Here is a 23475-nt window from a genome sequence, read left to right on the forward strand (position 1 = left end):
TGACAAGTGAACCATCTCCATGACAACTGAGAAAATCGTATCCGCACTGGAAGGATGTACTGTAGTACGTGTATCACCACTGTTTTGGTTTTAATTAAAGCAGCACTATGTTTTCATGAGTGGATCCACATTTTGTTTGTATTGTGCTTTTGTTCTCCACAGGGCGCCTTTAACCTTCAAGCTCAATAATGATTTCATTATTAAGGAAGTACAAAGGGAGTGTGTGCGGAAAAACAATAAAGTAGAACATTTTGTCTTCTTTTTTGGACACTCAAAAACACAACAGTCCACCATCTGTAACTATCCATATTAATGGCTCCAGAGCATGACAAAGCTGACCAACGCCATGAGATTAGATGAACAAAAGTCCAGCACAAGCAAGTGTGTGCATGACTCTGCGTCTCCATTTGTCTCCATCCATCTGTGCCCACAGAGAACATCTACCCTTTGACCCTCTGCGTGGACGCCATCTTGTCCACAGACCGCTGTCCCGCAGAGGCCTTATTTTTAGCGAGAGTCCGACTCCTCCGCAAAACTTAATATGGGAATGGCATCTTGGAGCTCTTCTTTCCTCAAGCTCTCGTCGTACGTCCGTCCATGCCGTCTGTCCTCCAAGACACTGAGCCGGTATCTGCAGCTTTCCAAATACCCAACACAACCGCTGTCCCTTTTCATGGCCACGACTTCAAACAGGTGGCCGCATGACCTAAACACAGCTCCTCCCATGTTACCACCCATTTGCTATTTTTCTGATGGCTGCTCAGGAGCCCCCACCCCCACCCCTCTCACTGTAAGTCCTACTTTTTTGGCAGCCTGTCTGGTTTGTACATGGCTCTTGCATGAGTGGGATCGGTGTGTCGCTTACTCACATACCGATTTGCGTCCCGAAGAAGGGACCCTCCCCCTTTCTGTGGCGTCAGCAAAACCACGTGTGTCTCTTTTTTAAAGGGAGGGTGTCACTGTCAGACCTGCTCCTCTCTAGCCGGTGGGGAAAGGAAGCAGACTTTGTTCCTAACTCCCTGCTTGACCAACTTGCATTAGGAACAACGTTAAACCTTCAAAGTGTATTTTTTCCCCATCTACCCCACGTGAACAGTTAAGGCTGTGAGAAGAGGTATTCTTGCGACCACCAGGTGACAATAGCCATGAAGTGGGGCTGGGTGTTTTTGGGGGTCTTCCTATCTTTAGGAACCCTGTCCTGGGGGGAGAAGGGCTTGGAGATCCCTGAGTACGATGGCAAAGACCGTGTCCATAGCCTCAGCGCCAAGAACTACAAGTCCATCATGAAGAAGTACGACGTGATGGTGATCTACTACCACAAAAATGTGGATGGGAACCGCAGTGCCATGAAGCAGTTTCAGATAGAGGAGCTGGCTTTGGAGGTGGGTCTCCGCCAAAGCATGACAGTGGATGGATCTGTGGCCCATGTGGGGGAAGGGTCACAGTGGGAAGAGGGGAAGGAAGGTAAGGGTTTCACATGGAGAATTTGGCTCCAGTTGGGGATTCCTGGATGCTGTCAGGGCTGTCGTACTTTAGGGTTGAGGAGGAAGGCGAGCAGAACAGGTGGAAATAATGGGGTGAGGTCAAGTAGAGGGATTCGTGGACCCTTCAGGCATGGCATCCTGCCAAGTATGACTGGACAGATGTTGACTTGAAGGATTCAGGCTGGAGAATGAACGAAGCACTGAGAAGCACTGACAGGGAACTATATGATGTCAAGTGATGGGTGAATAATGTTCAAACACATGCTGTCTGATTATCAGTGAAGTTGTTATTTAGTTGGCTTGTCTTGACCCAGTTTACCTGAAGAACACAATGTGTTCAGCATAGCAGCACATGTATTTATGCCAAACCATTTGCTCCAAGGCCGGGGTTTGGTACACACAATCTGGAAAATCACACAATCACTCCCTGTGGTGATTTACCAGGTGTGTAAAGGTGAGACAGTAGGCAGGGTTTGAAATTGTCTTTCCCTTGTTCAAATGACTGTTTCCCCTCTATAGGATGGCAAGTCTTTGGCATTGATTTTGAGTGTGGCCATTCAGAATAATCACTTTTGTTCTTTGATGTTGTCCGACGGCACTTTGTGGTGCCCAGTTTATCAAGAATTCCCTGGCCTTTAGCCACATCGTGCTGGTCAGGACACCCAGCATGCAGAGCTACAGTCAGCCAGAGCACAAAGAGCCTTGCACATCATTTTACAGCCTATTTCGAAGCTTTATGGTTTCTCATAAAATTTTTGGATTGGATAGAAAGTCAAACCCAAGTCGATTGACAGCTACACCAAACATGCTAACCCATTTAAGGCTGTATCACTTAAGAGTGTCTATTGTGCAAGTCCTACACCCCATGGCTTTCACTGCAGGTTCAGACCAGGCCAAACACTCTTGTTATGTTAAGTCTAGAATTCCATGCATGAGTGTATTTCTGTGTTTCTGTGACTTTACTTCATTGACACATTTGTCATTCATCACACTTAATTACACCATTAGCATGGTACATAAATCAGAGTGCATGTAGACGGAACAGAACATTTTCAAATGATCCACTGATGTGCTGTCGTGCTTTGTTGAAGACCAGGACAACGGTTCAAAATGTAACTCCCTCAGTGTTGATTCTGCCCGCAGATATGGTGCATCACATTTCCAGCTCGGTTTAGTTGCCAGTTAACCAGAGGCTGTATTAGTAAATAGAGGAGGCTTGTGACCAGTGGGCCTGCAAATCACACTTGGGTGGGGGGGGGTGGGGGGGGGGGCAAGTAAATGAGTCTTTCAATAGCTATTGCTGAGGTGCCTTTGAGCCAGACACTTCCACTTAAATTGCTCCAGCAGTGCTACTAATCAGTTGGCAATAGAAAAAGAGTATGCATGTTCTGGAAGCTCTTATTGGATAAATACGTCTAAGGGACTCTCTACCAGCCGGCCCACAGTCGATGCACCTGGGCCCCACTGTCGGCCAGTGTATTCACCACAGCAACCCTCTGCCCATCAACGCAGCAGTGTCTTCTTACAGAGACGCAGTGTACCTTACACCAGCCTCCATAAGTCACCTCTGTAAATAGCCCAGGACAGCCCTGCATGCTTAGCAAGAGGCTAAAAGCCCTCCTGGGATGGACAGAGAGTTTAGGGCCATATCTCACCTCAGCTACTGCTCCCACTGCTCTGTCAGTTCCCTCAGGCAACACAAACTATTCTGTTCTGTGTTACTACACACCCTCTGGGTGCAGGCTGAAGTCCTAAACCATCATTTACACACACAAGTCACTGGATCTGATCAATTTCCTCTCGGTGCTGCCAAGTTGTGCTTCTTGGCTTGAGAAAGAGATGCTTACGGGAGCAGGTCCCTGCTGGACTGCTACTCCGTTACTGACTTCCTGCCAGTTGTGACCAGTCAGCCAATCAGGATAGAGCACAAGAGGTGCTCAGAGGGGATGCTTAAAATAGCTGGTCATTACCACCTATGAATCAGGAAGGATGAATTATTAAAGTGCAGAGCTCAGGGAATCAAATCTAAACTGCCTTTGTTTCAAGCTTGGACCATACGCTGTTTGATAGGATGTGTTGATGTGCGCTTCTAGTTCCTGTGTTTTCATAAAAATGTAATGGCAGAGGGTTTATTACGTATTACATTTGGCTGTTTATTAATTTGAGCAAAAGGTGCTTGGAGCTATTTCTTCAATTTTTCGCTTACACGTACAGGAAAATAAATGGTCTTTCTTAATTATTTAAATCACAGTTTCCTCTTTGACGCCCAGCGCATGAACAGAAACAGAATAAGTTATATTTAGCAAATTAGTCTGGAGAATAATCCACCAGCGGCTGCCAAAAGTAGATCACTGATGATAACTGATGATGCATGAAAGCATCAGATGGTTGCCATCAAATTAAATCCTTGTCACTGTAAAGATTTCTTACTCCATTGTGGGTGGACAAACTTATTGAGCTTGCAAAAAAAAAGTTCAAACCATATAGGTTTTTCTTTTCCTGAGAAGGTATGGAGATATGATGATAGCAGCAATATCTTCGGTGTGCTGAAAAGCTTGCAAAAAGGCTTCTGTTGACACGTAGCATGTAAAGAACTTGCTGAAGTCAGAGGTAACAGTTTAAAAAGAGCGATGAGAAGGAAGAAAATGCAAACACGGCAGAAATCCTGACAGCTTTAGGACAGGTAGCAAAACCTCCCAGAGTAGCGATACTCTGACACACGTCACCAACAAACTCCCCACTCACCCTGTCCCTCTTAAAATACGCCCGACATGCCACCTTTGACCCCAGCTGGACTTGACTTAGTCTGTGAAAAATAATCCAGTGTATCCTCACTTTAGGCTAAGCTGCAGGTGGGTGATTTCAACATCCAAAAAACATGGCTGAGAACGTAAAAGCCTCTTGAGCTCAGATATGAAGCTAGAACCCTGGGAACGCAGATACGCTCCTGCACATAAGGAGCTGCAGGAGCAAACAGAGCTGGCATGAACCTCCCTGCTGGGTAATCAAAGTGTCAGGCTATAATGGTGCACCTGATTGAATCTGATTGGATGTTACTGGTCAAATGACAGCCACGCTGCTGCTGGAAGAGCCAGTGATTGTGAGGCATGAATGAAGCAGCTGATGCCAATCAGTTAAGAGAAGCTTGACTTCAGCGTCTGCCTCAACCAATTCAATGTTTCGTTTGTTGAGGCAAAGTTGAATCAATTGAACAAAGACGGTATTTCACATTGACCATGACACATTAATACAAAATAGGGATTACTGCCATTATTATGGGTCGAAACGAATTCATATTTTAGATATTAGTCCTTTGGTTCTATCAAAGAGTGCAAATATATCTAATTTACCATAGTGTGAGACTGAGAAAAGCAGCAAGGTCTCAAATTCCAGAAGCTGGAACCATCAAAATTTGGGGCATTTTCTTGAAAATGACTCCAACTAGCAAAATAATTGCTAATTAATTGACAACTCAGGGTTCCAAGTTACAATCTCATCAAATCTGCGTGTTTTTGGCTCCACCAAATGAAGTTTCTTTAAATAAATGAGAACTTCTCCCTCCAAAGAAAGTCAGCCTTGAAGAAAGTTTAGACTCTAACTTGTAGGTTGTTGCAGTCAGACAGTATGTGTGCTTGAACCTGCAAACAGGGGGCACATGTTGATGAATTAGGCAGAGAGACATGAAGATTTAAAAGCTTTCATCATGTTTTGAATGTTAAAAATATGCATCGTAACGGGAGTCGCAACAGCAATCTTCTGCTGCTTTTTCCCTTCAACGTCTGTCGAAGTTTTCATGTGCAGCATAGCAACAGGGTTTAACATAGCTCTCGCTGTGCGGTGTTTCAGTCCCATTTCATATCTAGCAGAGTAATCACAGGCGCCTAACATGCAATCTGTGCAAAGTAACAACAGCAATCTGTTTAATAAACTGGAAGCACGTTCGGGAGGCACGAGGTAGATTTGACAGCCCTGATGAGTCGGTCTTAAGATAAGCCCGCCTCACCTGCAGCACTTTAGCCAGAAATATCTTTCATCATTATGACTCAGACCAAATATTATGAAGCAGAAGTCATCCGCAGACATGATTAAAGACTAACAGGCAGGGGGCAGAATTAGCAACCATGTGCCAAAGGCTGTGATTAAATGAATTTCTAATTTTGAGAATGCTGGTCTGCATATTCATTCATCCTCTCTCTCTCTCTCTCTCTCTCTCTCTCTCTCTCTCTCTCTCTATTCAATTCAATATGCTTTATTGGCATGAATGTCAAGTGAACAATATTGTCAAAGCATCAAGGTTAATACAATTGAATAATGAGACAGAGGGGGGAAAAAAAGCACAATTCATTGAGTGAAATGAACCAAATGAAGAAAAAAAAGAGGAAAACGTCAAACAACAGCAAATGTGTATTTTATTTGTGTTCCATATGTAATAAGAGGACATAAGAGGAAGTGCGTCTCTGCCTCTACCTCACCTGTCGGTCGGTGACCACAGACATGACTCCTTGTGGTCACTGAGTCTGTGTTTGGATCAGGGTCTGCCTCTGCCTTGTATCTCTAACAGTAAGGAAAACAAAAGCAAAGCCTAATTCTGCCTTGCATGCATCTCTCTGTCCCTCTCTCCCCGTCTGGACTCTGACCTTTGGCTTACTGCGCACTGTAAATGCCCATGCTCTTCAATCACTGCACTCCACACAGTTCAGATTGCAGTGATCTTTTACTTGCCACCATCTTCACCAGCATACCACCGCTCTCGCACTCACACTACATTATGTCACCCTGTGCACCATTCAGTAAACTGCATGAACAAATAGCAGAAAGCACCTTGTTGACCCTCTCTTTAAAGTCTTACCGCTCTATCTGCAACCCCTGGTTGATAATACAGTTAAAGAAAAACATGAAAAAGTGGCAGAAACAAGTGTAGAAGCACATAACCTACCCCAAGATGCAAGTTAAAGAACATATAGCACCACACAATTGCTCAATCATGGCAAAAGGCATTATCACCACATACTGAAGGCTCATTCCTTCTGACACGCTTTAAGTAGAAAAACCCATTTTCCAACACTGCAGGGTTTCATCTGGATGTTAATGCCATCAGAGAGCTTTTCTGTATTATATGGCAACTGTGAAAATAGTGGAAAAACGGGCTGAAAAGAGCATTGCGGAGAATATGAGGGTTTTAGCAACGCTAGTAGGGATGGTACTGCTGGTGTGCGGATGAAATGTCTCAACAGGTGTGCAGATGTTCACGGTTGAAGCCCCACTAACTTTGGTGATGTCTGGACTTTTCCCTCTAGCGCCACCATGAGGTTGACTTTTTTGGTTTTTGAACCATTTTTATATTGCTAATTGTTTTCACTGCATTTAGGTTTTTCTGAGCAATGAAACTCTTTAGTCTCACAGGACTAAACGACGCGCGTGTTCATGTTAATTAGTTGCACACTGATGCGTTCATTACAAACACGAGCACGTTCGATGAATTTGAGTGGAGGTGCGCAGAGACCACCCTCTCTGGTCTCTGATGGTGGCCCACTTATTTTGCCTTGCAGTGTGATTGCCTTGTTCACACATCCCCAAAAGGACTGAACGTGGGAGTGAAACACTCAGGGTCTAGAAACTGGTTCAAGAGAACAGTGCAGTAACTGAAGCAGTGAAATAAGCATTTATTTGTGGATCATTTTATTGCTACAAGACACCCCATGGAGAGACGAGGGCTCGAGGGCTGTTGTTTCTCCCTTTACCCCCCTGGTCGCATCAAATTATGTTAATACCTGAGAAAAGTGACATAGGTGCACACAAGGCGAGCCAACATGCAGTCTCATAATGTGCAGGGAATCTTCATGGTTTGAAGGAGGCTTCTGCCTTGTCTTTTCTAATCTTCTTCCATCTACTCAGAGATCTGGGAAAAGGTCAGACCGTCGCTGTGGTAACTGCTATCCAAACTGACTGTTTGAGCCCTCCTCCTTTCTCTGGCACAATAAATTTCATGCCTACATTTTTAATGGCGGTGGAAAGGCTTGATGGAAAGAGAGGAGGAGTGGGGCTAATAGTGTATGTGCTATTTTAGGCAATGCACCTTAGTCCACTGATTCACCTCCGTTTCTCAAAGCTATGGCACTGTTAGACGTCCCTCTGGCATGAAAAAACACAACCTTGACTCAACAAAGAATCGTGCATCCGAATTACTTTTGCTTAGTTATTTAGTGCTGTTTTTGAGAGAGTACTTCTAGATTTTGATATGGTTGTGACAGATGCAACAGATGCTTGGTACTTGAAATGGATCATTTCCTACACAACTAAATCATGTCTACAGATATCATGTGTGCATTCAAGGCCCCTTTGACAGTATTCTTGTTTTCATATGAGTCAAATGAGAGGAAACAACCAACTCACTGACCTATACTTAGCTTAATTAGCTAGCTGGTTACACCTGATAAAATCTGGTGTCATGCTAGCCACCAAAATTTACAGTTTACTAGCCGTTGGGCTAGAAATGAAAAGCCTGCCTTTCTGAAATCGAGGATCCATTGCAAGAATTTTGAGTTGCAAATATTCATATATGCTATGCTAGTACGGAAAGCCTGACAGGTATAGTACAGTAGCTAACAGAGGCAGGATTTAATGGTCAGTTGGCTCATGTTGTTAGCAGCCAGGCTGTTAGCTGCTACTGTAAACAGGACAAACTGGCCAGCTTTGCAATTCTCTTAAGTGTAATTCTTCTAAATCAGGGTCAGAATTAACTCGTGTCCTCTGCAGCTCGTCCTTCCCGTGCGTGTAAACTTGACAGCCAGCCGGCAACTATTACTGACTCTGATTTTAGGCGACAGACATTGTCACCCCACATCCAGAATGCATAAGTAGGATCGGATCTCGTTACCGTAAGTTATCTTGGAAGCAGGCTGGGCCAACAGGCCGTATCTCCAATGGCCCCTTTACCTCATGAACTCCAGATCAGGTACTTCAGCTTCAAGCCACTTCACTTCCTCCAGGATATACTGTCCAACATCATAAAGCTCCCCTCGCTCCTCAGCTGCACGTGTCAGAAGACCTGTTTCACTGATTCAAATAGCACAGCTGTCACTACTTAACATTTCCCTCCATCATGTGACACTGCTGTCAAGTGTGAGAGCATCACATCTTAGTAGATCTCCCGCATTCGCTGCAACTCTGCGCCCCAATTAAAAGTGTGAAAGACGGGCTAAATCAAGCACTAATTTGTCAGATGTGATGTCATTAAATGTGACGGGAGTTATGTTTAGATAAAGTGACCTTGGTGTTACTCTCCAATGACACCTCATCAGTGTTGATGGGTAGAGATGTTTGTTTTCAGACTGGACTACCGTTCCGGCCTGTCCAGTTTGGTCCATGTCAAAAGCCACCTGTTGTTTGTAGAGGATTAATAATAGAAGCGTTAGCCTTTTGATTTTGTGGGTCTCAGCTGTTGGTGAAACAATATATTTTGCTGCCTGATGCACTGTCACAATATGGATCGTTGAAGAATATCTCATTAGATAGCGCTGAGCTATCCCTAACATTGGTTAGTACGCCTTTTTTTCTTCCATTTTCCTTTCAAAATAAAGGTATAACACTTATTAATCACAGGCATGACTGTGTGTCTGTGTGCAAAGTAACATACATGACCAGCATAATATGATACGAGAGGTTTTTTGTACAGACTGAATACGATAAACTGCAGTTCTCAAGTCGCTTTATTGTACCAAACCTTTACTGTGCATGCAATCATCTCTTCACCCTTTCCGCAGTGCATGAATTGAGACATTTCGTGTGATTCTTTAAAATCTATTTTAGAGCATAATCATAGTGGAAGCAGGCCCCTCTCTGCAGATGAATGGCCTCCACAGAGTACATCTGCAATCTCGCTTGGTAAAAACACTTAACGGCTTTATCGTCGCTAGTGCTACATCAAGCAGCGTTTGACTGCACTAGGCCTGGATTTGAGGTGTGGCTGTAATAGCAAGGCTCATATCAATACTCCCAGAAATTCTACTTATTAGCATATACACCTCTCTGTAGCATCCACAGAGAGTGAAAGACGTGAAAGATAAAAATGGTCTAAAGTTTAGACAATGTGTTCAACATGAACATATTGTGTGCTGTTCACTGCTGTCATGTGGCAGGATTTCCGGATACCCCAGGAACAGCAGATGCAACAAAATCCAAATTTTCTAAAAAATGTTTCAATATAAGAGCTGTAGGGATATTTTGTAAATATCAATAAAAACACATTTACAGAGAATGTGTACTCATAAAGAAAGAAATAAAGCTGGAAAATAGATGAAAGTGCAGTCAACCAAGTGTTGACAAAGAGAATTTGTGCTGCTTTAGATTTTCCACATTTCTTCAATATTAGCTGAGGTGAGACTCTGCAGCTCAGTGTGGGACCGTCTGCAGCTCCCAACAACCATCCGAAATAGTTCCCATGGTGCATGGCAGACAGCCCACATGCTGTTTCTGTCATGCTAAATTTACCCCCGCCACCCCCCTCCCTCATCTCCACCCCTGACTGACTGTCCTCATTAAAACCCAACAAAGCTTGCTCAAGAACCAAAATGTTCTGACATAGAATTAGCAAAAGTAAACATTTCATTGGATGGCTGCCAGCTGAAAATCGAGGGGATGATTGCTTGAAGTTATTGTGAACCCAAAATACAGTTGTAGTAAACAGCCCATACACAGTATTTGCAAATGGTGATATGCAGTGCGTTATAGTATGTGTACTTTCTTGCTGTACATAATGATTTAGAAATGATCCTGCTGTGCTCACTTACTCCGTTAGCATTACGCTTTTTTTTTGCTTTTCTTTACTGAATGTTCTTTTCTGCTTCCCTCTTCCTCCCTTATCTGTATCAGGCATAACTTATTCATGGGAGAAAAATGCCAAGGAAATGCAGGGACTCAAGGTGCAATATGAAAAATTTAAATGTGCATGTTGTGACGTTGAGACCTTGACTTACATCTTCAGTCCACAAAGTGATGGACCTGAATAAAGATAGCACAGATAGTACAGTCCATAAGTACTTTACATCACAGTGTGTAACTGAACTCACTGTATCTGCTTGCTGGTACTTTATGACCTCATTCACTGTAGTCATGCAATATTCTTCCTACTTCCTGCAAAGATAACATCATGCTATATATGCATATACTGTATATATATAGAAATGTATATATAGATGCTGAAATGTTAGGCTAAATGCTGACGTTAGCATGTTAACATGCTCACACACGATGGCAATGTTAACATGCTTTTATCATTATCATTTTTTTTCCCAGGTAAACTGACGGTTTGATGGTAATTTGGTTAAACACTGTGATTTTGTGGTGCATATTCCCACCAACAACAGTGAAAAACAATTGTCACAAACCAACCACATCATGCCGCCCCTCATCCGATCCACATAACTTCTGTCAAATCTTTTCCGTTACTCACAAAAACCAGCTTGACAAACACAGGAGGGCCTCTGAGTTTATCAGATGAGATTATTTATTCTAACATGGCTTATTGCTGTCACAGTGACTCATTCGCAGATGGTCCCAGACACTTTGCTCTTCACAATTTGATGTAGTGAATCAGCTTGTGTAGCTTTGCGAGTTCTAAAAGCTTTCCATGCATTTCATCATATCTCCCATGGGACCTTGTTGTGCCATGAAAAAGTGAAACCGGTAAACTCAAGATTTCCTCTGGATTCAGTCTCAGACATTAGATCGGAGCATCTTATCTCTGTGCAAAATCCTCGATGGCCTCCTTCCAAAGAGTGCAGTTCCACTCGCTGGTGGCAAGTCAGAGTGTGTGTTGACTGTTGTATCTGAATCTTTCATGACCACCCCGGCGCAGTGTTATGTAACAGCCTGGTGTAGAACGTCCTGATGTGTTACAGCAGCCATTACTAATTTACTATCTGGCTGGGGGGAAAAGCTGGCTGAACTTCTACTTCTGCACAGATCCCGGGACAGTTGCTCATACTGGGTGATGGGAGACCTTGCTGCTTTGAAAATCTCTTAATGTTCCTTCATTTTGCAGATTCAACCATTTTTCAGGTAGTAGACCAGATGTTGGAGAAAATGTGGGAAAGATGATAGTGTTGTTACCACCTGGTTTGTGTTTGACCTGTGAGTCAACATGTTAAAGCACCATAGCAGTGTTTTTGTGGCCCATCACGCATACTTTTCGGTATATATTTCCAAGCGTGCTGTCGGGTTTTGACCTTTTTAATGCTCCTCCCACTCAGCAGCCATTGGCTTCTACTACTTTTATTTCAGGGTGAAAATTGATTGCTTAAATCTCAGCTCAGCAATCCATCACAGGGTTGTTTACTTGTCCAAACAACAGATTTTCATTAACTATATTTCAAACAGGTTTCAAGTCTGTGCAAGTGATTTTTATTCAAGGTCAGAGATCCAGATTGGTGATTAACAAAATAACATTCAACATGACATCTCTTGTGATTGGCCAGCACAAAACTGAGGCAGACAAGCTCAGACAGTTCGTCCACATTTAATTCTGACTCAGACATTCTTACAACTACATTTACACTGGTTGTGGAAATTGTGTACAAGACTAAACGAGACACATTCTGTGATTTAGGAGCCGATAGGAAATTGTCCTCTGTAACGTTAGTGTGTGAACTCTGCAGCGACAACACACAAAACTCCCTGCTGCAGCGAATGCAGCCATGACAACGATGTCAACAAAATAAGCCACATTAAAACCACATTTAAACCGGGGACAGGAACACTGTGAACGATCTCCAGCTACACTGAATATTCAATGTGAAGTTATTTATTCAAGGGACGAGTTGTTTCAAAGTAGAAAATGTTATAATTAATAACATATTGTGGCTTGGACCAGATGCTAACTGAGGTCTTGACTTTGAAGAATCCTGCCATTTTATAGAATTGAATAGAAATCAATGGCTGTCTGGGAGATCATACTCAGAAATTGTTGATTGTTTTTGGACAATAATTGGTGATTTGAAATAAAAGGATAAAACTTGCAATATACATGGTCATTGGTTTACCTGCATTTATGGTACATGCAAGTAAAGCCATTTCAGCACACATGCACACTGTGTGCAGTATCTGTACGTTCACAGATGTACAGTACATGCACTCAAATATTAATGAGAGCAAGGCTGACAGCAGAGCTAGCTGTCTCTGCAGCTGGTGTGGAAGCTCTTACAGTGTGTTCGTGTCCTCTGGGTTCTCACTGAGTGACTTACATCATAAGGTGACGCGCACAAACAGAAACGTGTGACTCACCATCAATTGCTCACTAAAGAGGCACACAAGGCCTGCACGGGTACGAACAAAAAAAGACCCGGTCTCAGTCAGAGGCTCAGATTTAGACCAATGAGCGAAGAGGGAACAACAAGGCAAATTCTTACTTTAATGGTTTATTCAGCCCTTTTCAGCGTCTCAGGGCTGGAGGGGCGAATGACACACAGGGCAGAGAGAGGGAAGAAGGACAGTGCTGGGTGGATGGATGAATAAATAAAGATCAGGCTTATGTCAAGTCAGGAAAAGCCCCAATTCTACAGGATCTGCAGGCATTGTTGCACTCTGATATATAAAATCAAAGCCTGAGTGGTTGTTTCCACATAACTGTCAATGCTCGTAACACTGTGATGAAGGAGAACAGAGTGTGTCCTGCTTTCTAAACAGACTAAGCTCCACCTTTTGCTGGTAATGAAAAGAAATAAGCAGGTATGGTAATTACATAGGGGATGGATGGATGGTAGCTGGTTGCATAGCTGTTATGAATGTATGGATGAATCACATGCAAATTACTGTGTTACCTACTGATTTACTGTTGCACTGTGACCCATAACTGTGTAGCACAAAAGGCCACTTGTGTGTGAGGAGAATGGAAATGTCTTGAAAGAAGTCCGTGTGACAGATCAGGGGCCAGAGGGTGACTTCTGAAGTCCCGAAATCTTGGCATCTCTGAAATCTTGGCGAGTGGTGAAGGACTTATTGATCCAACCTAATCAAATGCCAACAAATACAGTACTGTCATCTTGTCCCAAACATCACATCATGTTACTGACAAATGGAAGGAGTGTATTTGGGTGCATGTTTGGATATTTTTGCATGTGTTTTGAATGTACTGGGGACACAAATGGACAAAGGGGAGGTGGATTATGTTTTGGGGTGATTCAGTCATTCATAGGAACTTTTGTTGTCATTAAACTAAATCACTGATGAAATTTCCTACTTTTTACTCTTTTATCAGGAGGAATTTGAGACTTTGTGAAAACGTGTGTCAGGCGGAATGTCAGGAGTTTGTACTTTGTGTTGCTTTGAATTAAAGCATCTCCAAAATTAATACACGTAAAGCAAAAGAAATTGGTGAAAAAAATCCAAGCTGGCTGCAACTAATGTCCTTTGATTCTCCAAGAACAAGTTTTCAGTGGAGTATCGCTTTAAGTCCAACAGATGCAGCAAGAGAGGACAAGTAGATGGTACAGGCTTAAAACAGTGTGTCTATCAATGGCAATAACATCTGCCACTCAAGTGCAGTTAAGCCAAAGTGGCCGATCTGTAGGCTAACCTGCAGTGAGCAGTGAGGGGAAGCATGTGGGTGGCTATATTACAAGAAATGTGACCCCTCTGCTGCACTGTGAACCTGCCACCTTCTCCTAGCTCATCATTTGGTGCCACAGCCAAGTGCAGCAGAGACCCAGAGCACGTTTCTGACAACTCACCATGGCGCTCTGCCCTCATCTTGTGTCACCTGACGAGCTGACTCTGACTGGGCATTGGGAGAGAGAGCCAAGCGATTACACTGCTCACCCCTCCCTTGGCTCTGTGCACTAAGACTGCATGGGTCGGGTGGTAGCATGGGAACAGATGAGGGAGGGTGAAGCGGTGTCAGGAGAGTAAGCCAGGACAAACTATGCAGACGGGCACAAAGGATGGCAAAGAAAGGTGATCAAGGGAAAGGAAACACCAGAAATCAGGAATGAGAGACGTTTTCAGTGAGGTTAAAAATGACCAGCATGTCAGAAGGAGAAGGTGGCTGTGAAGTGCGAACTGGTGTGTCGAGTGTCTTCTTCCATTCATCAACCCTGCCGGCCTTCCCTCCTCCCCCTTCCACACCCATTTCTATATGTAACGGATCTCAGCCTTCTTTGCAGCTCCTCTACATGCTTTGGTGCACACCCTTATATAGCTGTGAAGTCCCTGCTTCACTTTCCACCCCACTGCAAGCACCCACAACTTCACCTCTCTTATAAATACCCCAGTGTCACTAATATGGCCGTGTGGTCATGGGGAGGGGGATATAGGATGAGCTTTGGGCAACAAACAAGTTGCACTCTCACAGTAACCCCATACACAAGTCATTATTCAATCAGTGCACTCAAAGTGATTCAATAATCGTTTGATTTCTTGTGCTAAGCCCAATTCACACTGAGTGAGCATCACCTCAGGACCTCATGTGACGGATCAACTGACCTGTGATAGTGAGTACAGCAAAAACAGAGAGTCGCTCTTCAGACATGATGGAAATGAAACCTAAAACACCCCCAAGACATTTGTACTGTCTCTGTTAGAGGTAAAGAAGGAGCACATTTAGAAAAAAAACAACAACAATATTATAATACTAGAAGAAGAAGAATGTATTTTGATAACATAAAGAAAGGATCTATGGCAAATTCAGCACAAATAGCATGAAGTCCTCAGGTAATGACAGTCCTGTAACACTGTATTTTAAGTCCCTCTATTTAATATTCATAAGCGGTCTGTAGATATAATAAATGCTTAATAACTCATCATAATGTAAGCAGATGTAAGTGTTTATTAAAGTAATTTATTAAAATGTCCTTGTAGTTCTGTACAACTACACTATAGTGTGTTATACTAATGTATTAAATACATGAAAACTGCTTAGAAATGATAGATGAGGGACTTAAGGCCTGAACATACTGGAAACGGACGCGTATGCGGACAGCTGCGGACACCCGAGACGCGTAGTAGGTCTGTTTATAATACTTTCTGGAGTCCGTCAGGGGGACATGTCACAACAAACTGGAGGTACGTGGACGTTTGCGCAGAGCCTACACATACACCCTCTAAAGAGGAAACATACTGAAGCAGCCTCTCATGCTTTATACTACATTCTAGAGTCGGCATGGTTCCACACATGTGCAGACGTATTCTGTAGCTTGGGTGTCCGTACAGGGTGTGTGTGCGTACAGCTTCAGGTCATGAAATGTTTGTCACGAGGACCCTTGCGCGCTCATGGATACCGAAAGTATAACTTTGGCTTTAAAGTGTTACCGGTAGTCCTGTGTGAGTTGGGCTTTAATCACCCGAGTACAATGTCAGTGTTTAAGTTTGGACCTATTTTGTCTCCCGTGAAGGCCACTCCGATTTGTTGTAAACCTGGAGGCTGTGACTATTGTGCTTTGCCCTAAAGCGTTACCTCTTCTTGCAGTTGATCACAAGTCAAGCAGCAAATATCTTTCAGGTATGTTAAGGTCTGCCTTTTGTGTCTGTAAAGCTGGGCTGCGAAACACAAGATTCCTCTGCTGCTGCGGTATCTGCTGATTGTTCTCTTCAAATCCTTGACTGCAGTTTAGTTCAAAACCGATGAAAGCAACAATCAGACATCACAGAGACTGAACTGCTTTCAAAGTCTAGCAACAGCAGCTTGGGCTGTGCCAGTTTAGAGCCTTTACTTTGACTGTACGTTGTGTGACAAAACAAGGCAATGTAGTTGTCAAAGAGAAAGAGAAATTGTTTGAAAAAGGCTCCCATTAATCTGTTAATCATACTCTATCAAGTCCATCCATGACACGATAGTCCATCTCCAATTACACCCATTCATCCATGCAACCATCAACGATTGCAAATGGTCACTAAACCCAAATCACAAAAATCATATTTTCTAACTTACTACAAGCAATGCCTTGTCTTACCTCACAGGTAAGTTTGGGTCTTTGTATAGTCCAGTTTTTTGAGAAATGCGCAATTGATACCACTCTCACATCTGTCCTGTCATGAAGCTATAACCAGCAAGAAGTTAGCTTATCTTAATACATGTGTAGTTTTCAGGTAACACTGTGAGAAAATCAGTTTTTGTAGACCAGAAAACCCCCTCCTGAATTCAAACACACTTCCCATTGACATCTGTGAAAATGTACTAATTTCTCCAACATTTCCAAAATTTTCCAACATATTCTCACTCACAACTTGCTCGGTCAGGACCCCTTGGCATCAGTTTTTATGGCACTAGATACCCCTTTAGCGTTGGTTGGGTCTATGAAATCAACCCTCGTTCTTGTTTTCACTCAGGACATGAACCATGGTCTCTTCGGTGAAGGTCCTGTGATTGACCCATTCAACCACACCAACCTCCTCCAAATGTGGACTTTTTTTTGCTCTTTACACTATGTCATTTGATGCTTTGGTAGTGAAAACGGGCTACCCTGCCTGTTAAAAAGTGACGCCAAGGGGTCCTGACCAAATATCCGTATGTGACAAGTTCGGACTGAGAACAGGTTGAATGGTTGGCATTCACTTCCTTTTTGGTTCGGCATGTTTAACTTCATCAACTCTGGCAATTGTTTCCATTGACTGATAATCATTGACGGCCTCCAGTGTATAAACTAGGATATGCAATGTGCATAGAGAGCAATTTATTAGACATATATTCAAGCCATATTCTTGTTTATTTTAAAACAGATCAAAGCGAGTCTTTTAGTTTGGCCAGCCCTGACCTAAGGACTTGTTTGCCTGGCAACACTACAGCAGCACTATCAGGTGAATTGGCTGCTGTGGCTTTGTATTGAACGGACAGATATGACAATAACACTGAGCCTCTCATTCAATGTTCTGCAATAAAAAATACATCGCAAAATATCGAGGAGTGAGAAAATATGTGACTTTTTGTGATTTCGGTGAACTTACCCCGAATGCAACCTTTCCCATTTACATGGTGATTATTTTGTTTTAGTGTTTCAAAGGAAATAAGCCAATGTTCCAAGCAAAAATTGGCCCGGGGTCCACTCATGAGCTGCTATGTCTCGACTCTAGAGACCCAAAGAATGGATGGCTTTAAAGATGAGCCTGTGAAGAGCAGCAAAGCACATACGATACCATACTATACATACTGTACAAGCTGACTGTGCTTGTGCTTTGGGGCATTTGGCCGCTTATGAATGTTATCTATTTTGCAATGCTGCTTTGCAAGCCGCTACATAATGCTTTTGACTCACTTCGCAGGAAGTGCAGTCTCACATTTGAAGGGGCCGTCATCCTTTCATCATCTGCGAGCGCTAAACTGAGCGGCACAGCGATACGACGGAGAGCAAAGTGGCCTTTAAAAAAGAAAATGGTAGTGTGTATTTCTATACAGCTGTGAGAAATGTACGCTTAAATCTGCATTCACTATGTGTAAATATGTACGCGCATGTCTGCAGCCGCTTCACTCTGGCAAAGTGTGGGCTCCTCTCCTTTCCACCACACCTGTCGCAGCGTCTCTTCCCCTCGACATAGTTGGCTCAAGTTCTGCCCCTCTTGTTCTTCTGGAGGCCCGCTGTCCGCGCTCCTCTCAGGCCGGCTATGAAGGCTGTCAATTGTTGGCTTCAGTTTCACTCAGATTTAGAAAGTGCAAGGCAGCAATCCAAAGCTTTCGCTTTTAAGGCCGTGAAATTAATATGAAATGCCAACGGGTTGCTCGTGTAAATGAAACTGAAAGTATGTTTTCAATGGCATTCTGAGATTAGGAGATGTCAATAATGGACAGAGGAGTGAACTGCTAAGATCAGTCAGAGATAGAGCCAGACCTCATATGATACTAAATACAACCTTCTCTTTATCTCCCGTCTTCACCCCCACTCTCGTCCAACTCCCCTGTCTCTCCTGTCTCTGGCTGTGCTGCTCCGTCCAGCTTGCAGCTCAAGTCCTGGACGATCTTGACGATGAGGACATTGGATTCGGCCTGGTGGATGAAAAGAAGGACTCTGCTGTTGCCAAGAAGCTGGGTGAGCTTGCCAGTCACTGACAGAGACCTTGCTGGTGAAAACATTGCCTAATTGTCAATGAGAAAAAAAAGAAAAGAGAGCTTTGGCTCAGTGTAAATCGTCTTTCAATCGAATCCCACCGCTTTTCTCATGGCCTCTCCTGGTGTTTTCACTGGATGTGGCTGATTAAGTGGGACACATCTCACAACTCAGCAAATTCTGCAGATTTTACAAGGACCTCTTTATTCCTGTTATTAACATATAAATTAATGAACCAAACCTGTTTCTAGTCATGTAATCGGAAACTTTTGGGGTCAATTTTAATTGGAATCTGGATTTTTTTTTTTTTTTTTTTTTGTGTTTAACACCTGGTTATTGATTGTGTTTCTATTTCATTACCAATTTACACAGCAAAGAAAAAAAAACTTTAATCTGCTAATTTAGAGTAGCATGTGTGCGTTTTTAATACATTTTAACTTGAAGTGACACCTCTCCAGTGTCACTGATGAATGAGTGAATGCATAACTGACAAAATTAAAGATGGATGGAATAAAAATCCAAATGTGTTAATAATAAAAGTCAAATCTCAACATGGTGTTCATACTGAAGTGAGCCGTCAGGTTGATGTCTGAGGTCTCGTACAGGCAATAAATGAAAGAACTCTGCCCTCAAGTGTTGACTTGCTGTCACAGCTTCCTTTTAACAACAGGTGCGGCAGCTGTAAACTGCTGAAAAACCCAAACAAAACATGCCAGCACTAAAACCCGAGGTATAGAAATGTACGTACTGTACAGCTCTGACATTTCTGATACAGTTTATAGTCTTTTATGACACAGTTTGTGTTGACAGACCCAAGCAATAAAAAGCTCTGTGATAAGCTCGGTGATAAATCTATTACATCAGCACCTACTGAAGTGGGTGAGACTGTATACAGTGTACTTTTATTGTCAAGTTTTTTCTGTGGTTCATTCCAGCTTTATGAGCCTGTAATGGATTTTTAAAGTTACATAGATGAACAGATGCTATGATATACAACAAGTCAACAAGCCATAGAGAACATGATGATCATGGAGGACAAAAAAGCTTCCTGCATAATTTTCATTACAGTTGAAGGAAATGCATGCATTTTCATCCCCTATATATCAAGAAAATATGTCACAATTCTAGACTGAACTGAAATGTAGACGGAGACAAGCAGGTAAGGTGAAAACATAAGTCTTTTATTCAAAGCAGGCAGAGATGGCGAGGTGATGTCTGGATGGTGTTGAGGTAGGCGTAGCAGAGGGAATCCCAGTGATGTGAGCTCGGTGGGCTTAACAGACCGGCAAGGCTGGCAGGTAGGCAGGGAATCCTGCAGAGAAGGAGAAGAGGTGTGATGACAAACAATAAATCTAAACATGCAGGCAGGTTAACTGGCATTCAGAGATGTGTGACACGTCAACAACCACACAACAATCCAGCAGGGTCTGGCAGGGTTCTTGCAGTGAGCTAGTGATGGCTCGATGGCAGGCAGGTGTGCTGATTCTCAATGATGAGCAGGTGTGAAGAGAGAGAGGCAAAACCAAAACACACCGAGCACGTCGCACTCATAGGAAAAGATTGAAAATAAGAAAAAACACATTCACAACAGCCAGGCAGGTGTCACAGAGGAGGCTTTATGACAATAATGAGTAAATATAGCTCACTATTACAGTATTATCCGTAATATTTTTTAATTTTCCAATAGCAAACTTATTTATAATACAAAGAGTTGCTCTTCGACGGTATGCAACATTACAGCAACAGAGCAGGAAATCAATCTCATTATAAGGCTTTAGGATCAATAACACTGTATCATGAGCAGCAATTGTAGAATCAATCACTGTGGTTTTACAGTATGTATCAATATGTTGATCTTCATGGTGTAATAATGGAGTGACTGTTTAGACGTAACTCCCATCCCCCTTTTCTCTCCCCAGGTCTGGATGAGGTGGAGAGCATCTACATCTTTGCTGACAATGAGATCATTGAGTACGACGGAGAGCTGGCCTCCGACACCCTGGTTGAGTTCCTCTATGACGTAAGTGATTTAGGGTCAATGGCGAGGGACGGCGCCAGGTGCCGTGGTTACATTCAGTTGTGATGCATTCATGGTGTGTGAATGCAGTAACATTGTGTCCACTGTCAGCTTAAATCTCTTAAATATTGTCCTGCTGTCTCCTGTCAGGTGATTGAAGACCCTGTGGAGATCATTGACAACGAGCGTGAGCTGAAGGGTTTCCACAACATCGATGAGGTCATCAAGCTGGTTGGCTATTTCAAGAGCGAGAAATCTCCTCGTAGGTTGAAGATTATGACCTAAAGCAGACCATTTGCAAAAGAACATTTTGTTATGAGCTCACTAATCTGTTTTTCCCAATCGTCTCCATCCAGACTTCATTGAATATGACGATGCTGCTGAGGAGTTCCATCCCTTCGTCAAATTCTTTGCCACATTTGACCCCAAGGTTTGAACTGTTCGAGTACTTGTGCACACAGAGATGTGAGTTTATGTTCTTGGGTTCATTTCCTGTCTGACTGTCTTTTCTCTTAACATTATGTCAGATTGCCAAGAAGCTGAAGCTGAAGTTGAATGAAGTTGATTTCTATGAGCCATTCATGGAGGAACCCGTCACGATTCCAGGAAAGCCCTACATTGAGTCTGAGCTTGTTGATTACATTGAACAGCACGACAGGTGAGACACTGTGTGATAGTAAGGTAACATTAATCACATCCATAATGAATGACCCATAAACCCTTTAGGTTATATAATTTACATAATCTAAAGCTGAGAATGATTGCTGGATCTTAACCATACAGCCATTTAATCATAAAGTCAATGGGATACGCCAATTTGATTGTTTCAGGCCCACTCTGAGGAAGCTTGAGCCACACAGCATGTATGAGATCTGGGTAAGAGATTTGATCTTACATGTGTTAATTCTTTCTGTCCAGTGTGTTTCTTGCCAGCGGAAATCATAAGACATCCTCGTCTTTTTGTGTTTGCAGGAGGATGACATTGATGGAGAGCACATTGTTGCCTTCGCTGAGGAAGATGACCCAGGTAAATTTATGCCCTAGTGCCGCTACTTTAGGTTACCTGGCACACCAATGTACCTGACCTCTCAACTTTCCCTCAGATGGTTTTGAATTCCTGGAAATCCTGAAGGACGTGGCACGCGAGAACACCGATAACCCCAACCTCAGCATCATCTGGATCGACCCTGACAATTTCCCCCTGGTACGAATACCTGTGCTTAAACTGTATATCAGCGAGTTTAGGAAATTATTAACTCCGTATATCCTTTTGTAGTCTTATGTTTCTTGTAACTGAAAAATAATTGAGTTTACCATCTAGTTAGTGTTTTATCTTAGCAAACACAGTTTTACATTGTCCAAAATTATCAATGGTAGCAGTTCTGCAGGGATCCAAAAGCAGTTGAAAGCAATCAATCGTTCACTTGGGAAGAAGTTCAAGGTGGAGTCATAAAACAGGTAGAGAGGGCAAACAAAGCAAGCAAGGGACAGGCAGGGAGAACCAGGAACAGGCTTTGGTCAGGAACACGCAGGCATGAACCAGGAAAAGCAAAGGCATGACTGCTCAGCCTGGGTAGTACATGAGACGACCTGGCAAAAGACAAGGGAAAATGGCTGATATATATGCAAGGGAACTAATGAGGGGAATAGAGAACAGGTGTGCTGGTAAGTGAGGGGATCAGATGACTGGGAATGGTGGGAACACACTGAGGGCACCTACAGGACAGGTGGGAAATGGCAGATCGCAGAAAATGACTAAGCAGAGGTAGAAATTGGGACCCAAACTACTGCTCAGGATGTCATTGATAATTGTATCAGGATACAAGAGCCTGACCACGTGCTTCCCTCTGTCTGTATCTCACTTTCAGCTGGTGCCTTACTGGGAGAAGACCTTCCACATCGACCTCTCTTCTCCTCAGATTGGTGTGGTTGATGTTGAGGATGTAAGCAACCGTTCTCACTGCAAAAGCTTAAAATGGAAAACAGAAGGAAACGTCATCCAAAATTAACTGAAACTGAAATGTGTTCAATGATTTGACACTATAAAAAAACGTATTGGATTGCAGTCAGTATCTAAACTATATTTCAATTCCTATCATCACTCGTAATGTAATACGTGCAGTCTGAGATGACAAAATTTCGCGATTTCGTAAACATTGTGTGTCGATGCTCGGCAGGCCGACAGCGTGTGGATGGAGATGGACGACCACGACGACATGCCCACAGCTGACGAGCTCGAGCAGTGGATTGAGGACGTTCTGTCCGGGAAGATCGACCCGGATGATGACGATGAGGAGGAGGACGACGATGATGACGATGACGATGATGATGACGACGATGATGATGATGACGACGATGATGATGACGATGATGATGATGACGATGATGATGATGATGACGACGACGACGATGATGATGATGATGATGATGATGACGATGATGAATAGATGCTCACTTCCATCTTTCACCTCACTATGATTTAGCCAATAATGGAGAAACCCAAAAGTAGCATCATTTTTTCTAACACCTCGCAGCAAACACACTTTGTGTCTGTTTGCTTCCTGCATGGTTTCCTGTAAGGGACAAATATAACGATCCTATGGGAAACTTTTGCTGTCGACCAGGGAAGGAGATTTTCAAAGAAGTAGAGGACTTGCATCTGTGTTGATGAACAGGGGTGCATCTTAAAATCCTTTGTTACCGTATTTACACGCTAATCTCTCACCTCGCAGGTTCACAGTAGCAAAGAGGCTAACAGAGGCTAACCTCCCATCATTTTCTACCTTATGTCACAGACCGGTTTCAATGACATGTTTTCTACTTGATGAAGAGAAGAAACAAACACTTTCTTGTACTATTTTTAAAGAGAATAAACCTGAACTCACTGGACAGTCTTAAGATTATTACAATCTTGGAAAACTATTAAGGTACCAGAAAATAAAAATCT

At 43.0% G+C, this 23475-nt stretch overlaps 1 protein-coding gene across 2 annotated transcripts; it reads left to right on the forward strand.

Moving 5' to 3' along the window:
* Nucleotides 1-998: 998 nt before the first annotated feature.
* casq1b (calsequestrin 1b) lies at nt 999-23400 on the forward strand. Of its 2 annotated transcripts, XM_076725093.1 has the most exons (12): nt 999-1382; nt 15943-15975; nt 18400-18493; nt 20431-20531; nt 20679-20790; nt 20885-20958; nt 21056-21186; nt 21359-21404; nt 21501-21555; nt 21632-21732; nt 22397-22471; nt 22706-23400. In XM_076725093.1, exons 1-12 carry the CDS (start codon nt 1146-1148, stop codon nt 22973-22975), a joined length of 1329 nt encoding a protein of 442 aa, XP_076581208.1. In that variant the 5' UTR covers nt 999-1145; the 3' UTR covers nt 22976-23400. The 2 variants fall into 2 exon arrangements, with proteins under 2 accessions (XP_076581208.1, XP_076581209.1); XM_076725094.1 differs by lacking the exon at nt 15943-15975.
* The last annotated feature ends 75 nt before the right edge of the window (nt 23401-23475 follow it).

The sequence above is a fragment of the Chaetodon auriga genome, chromosome 24, assembly GCF_051107435.1.
Source record: "Chaetodon auriga isolate fChaAug3 chromosome 24, fChaAug3.hap1, whole genome shotgun sequence".
Lineage (NCBI taxonomy): Eukaryota > Metazoa > Chordata > Actinopteri > Chaetodontiformes > Chaetodontidae > Chaetodon > Chaetodon auriga.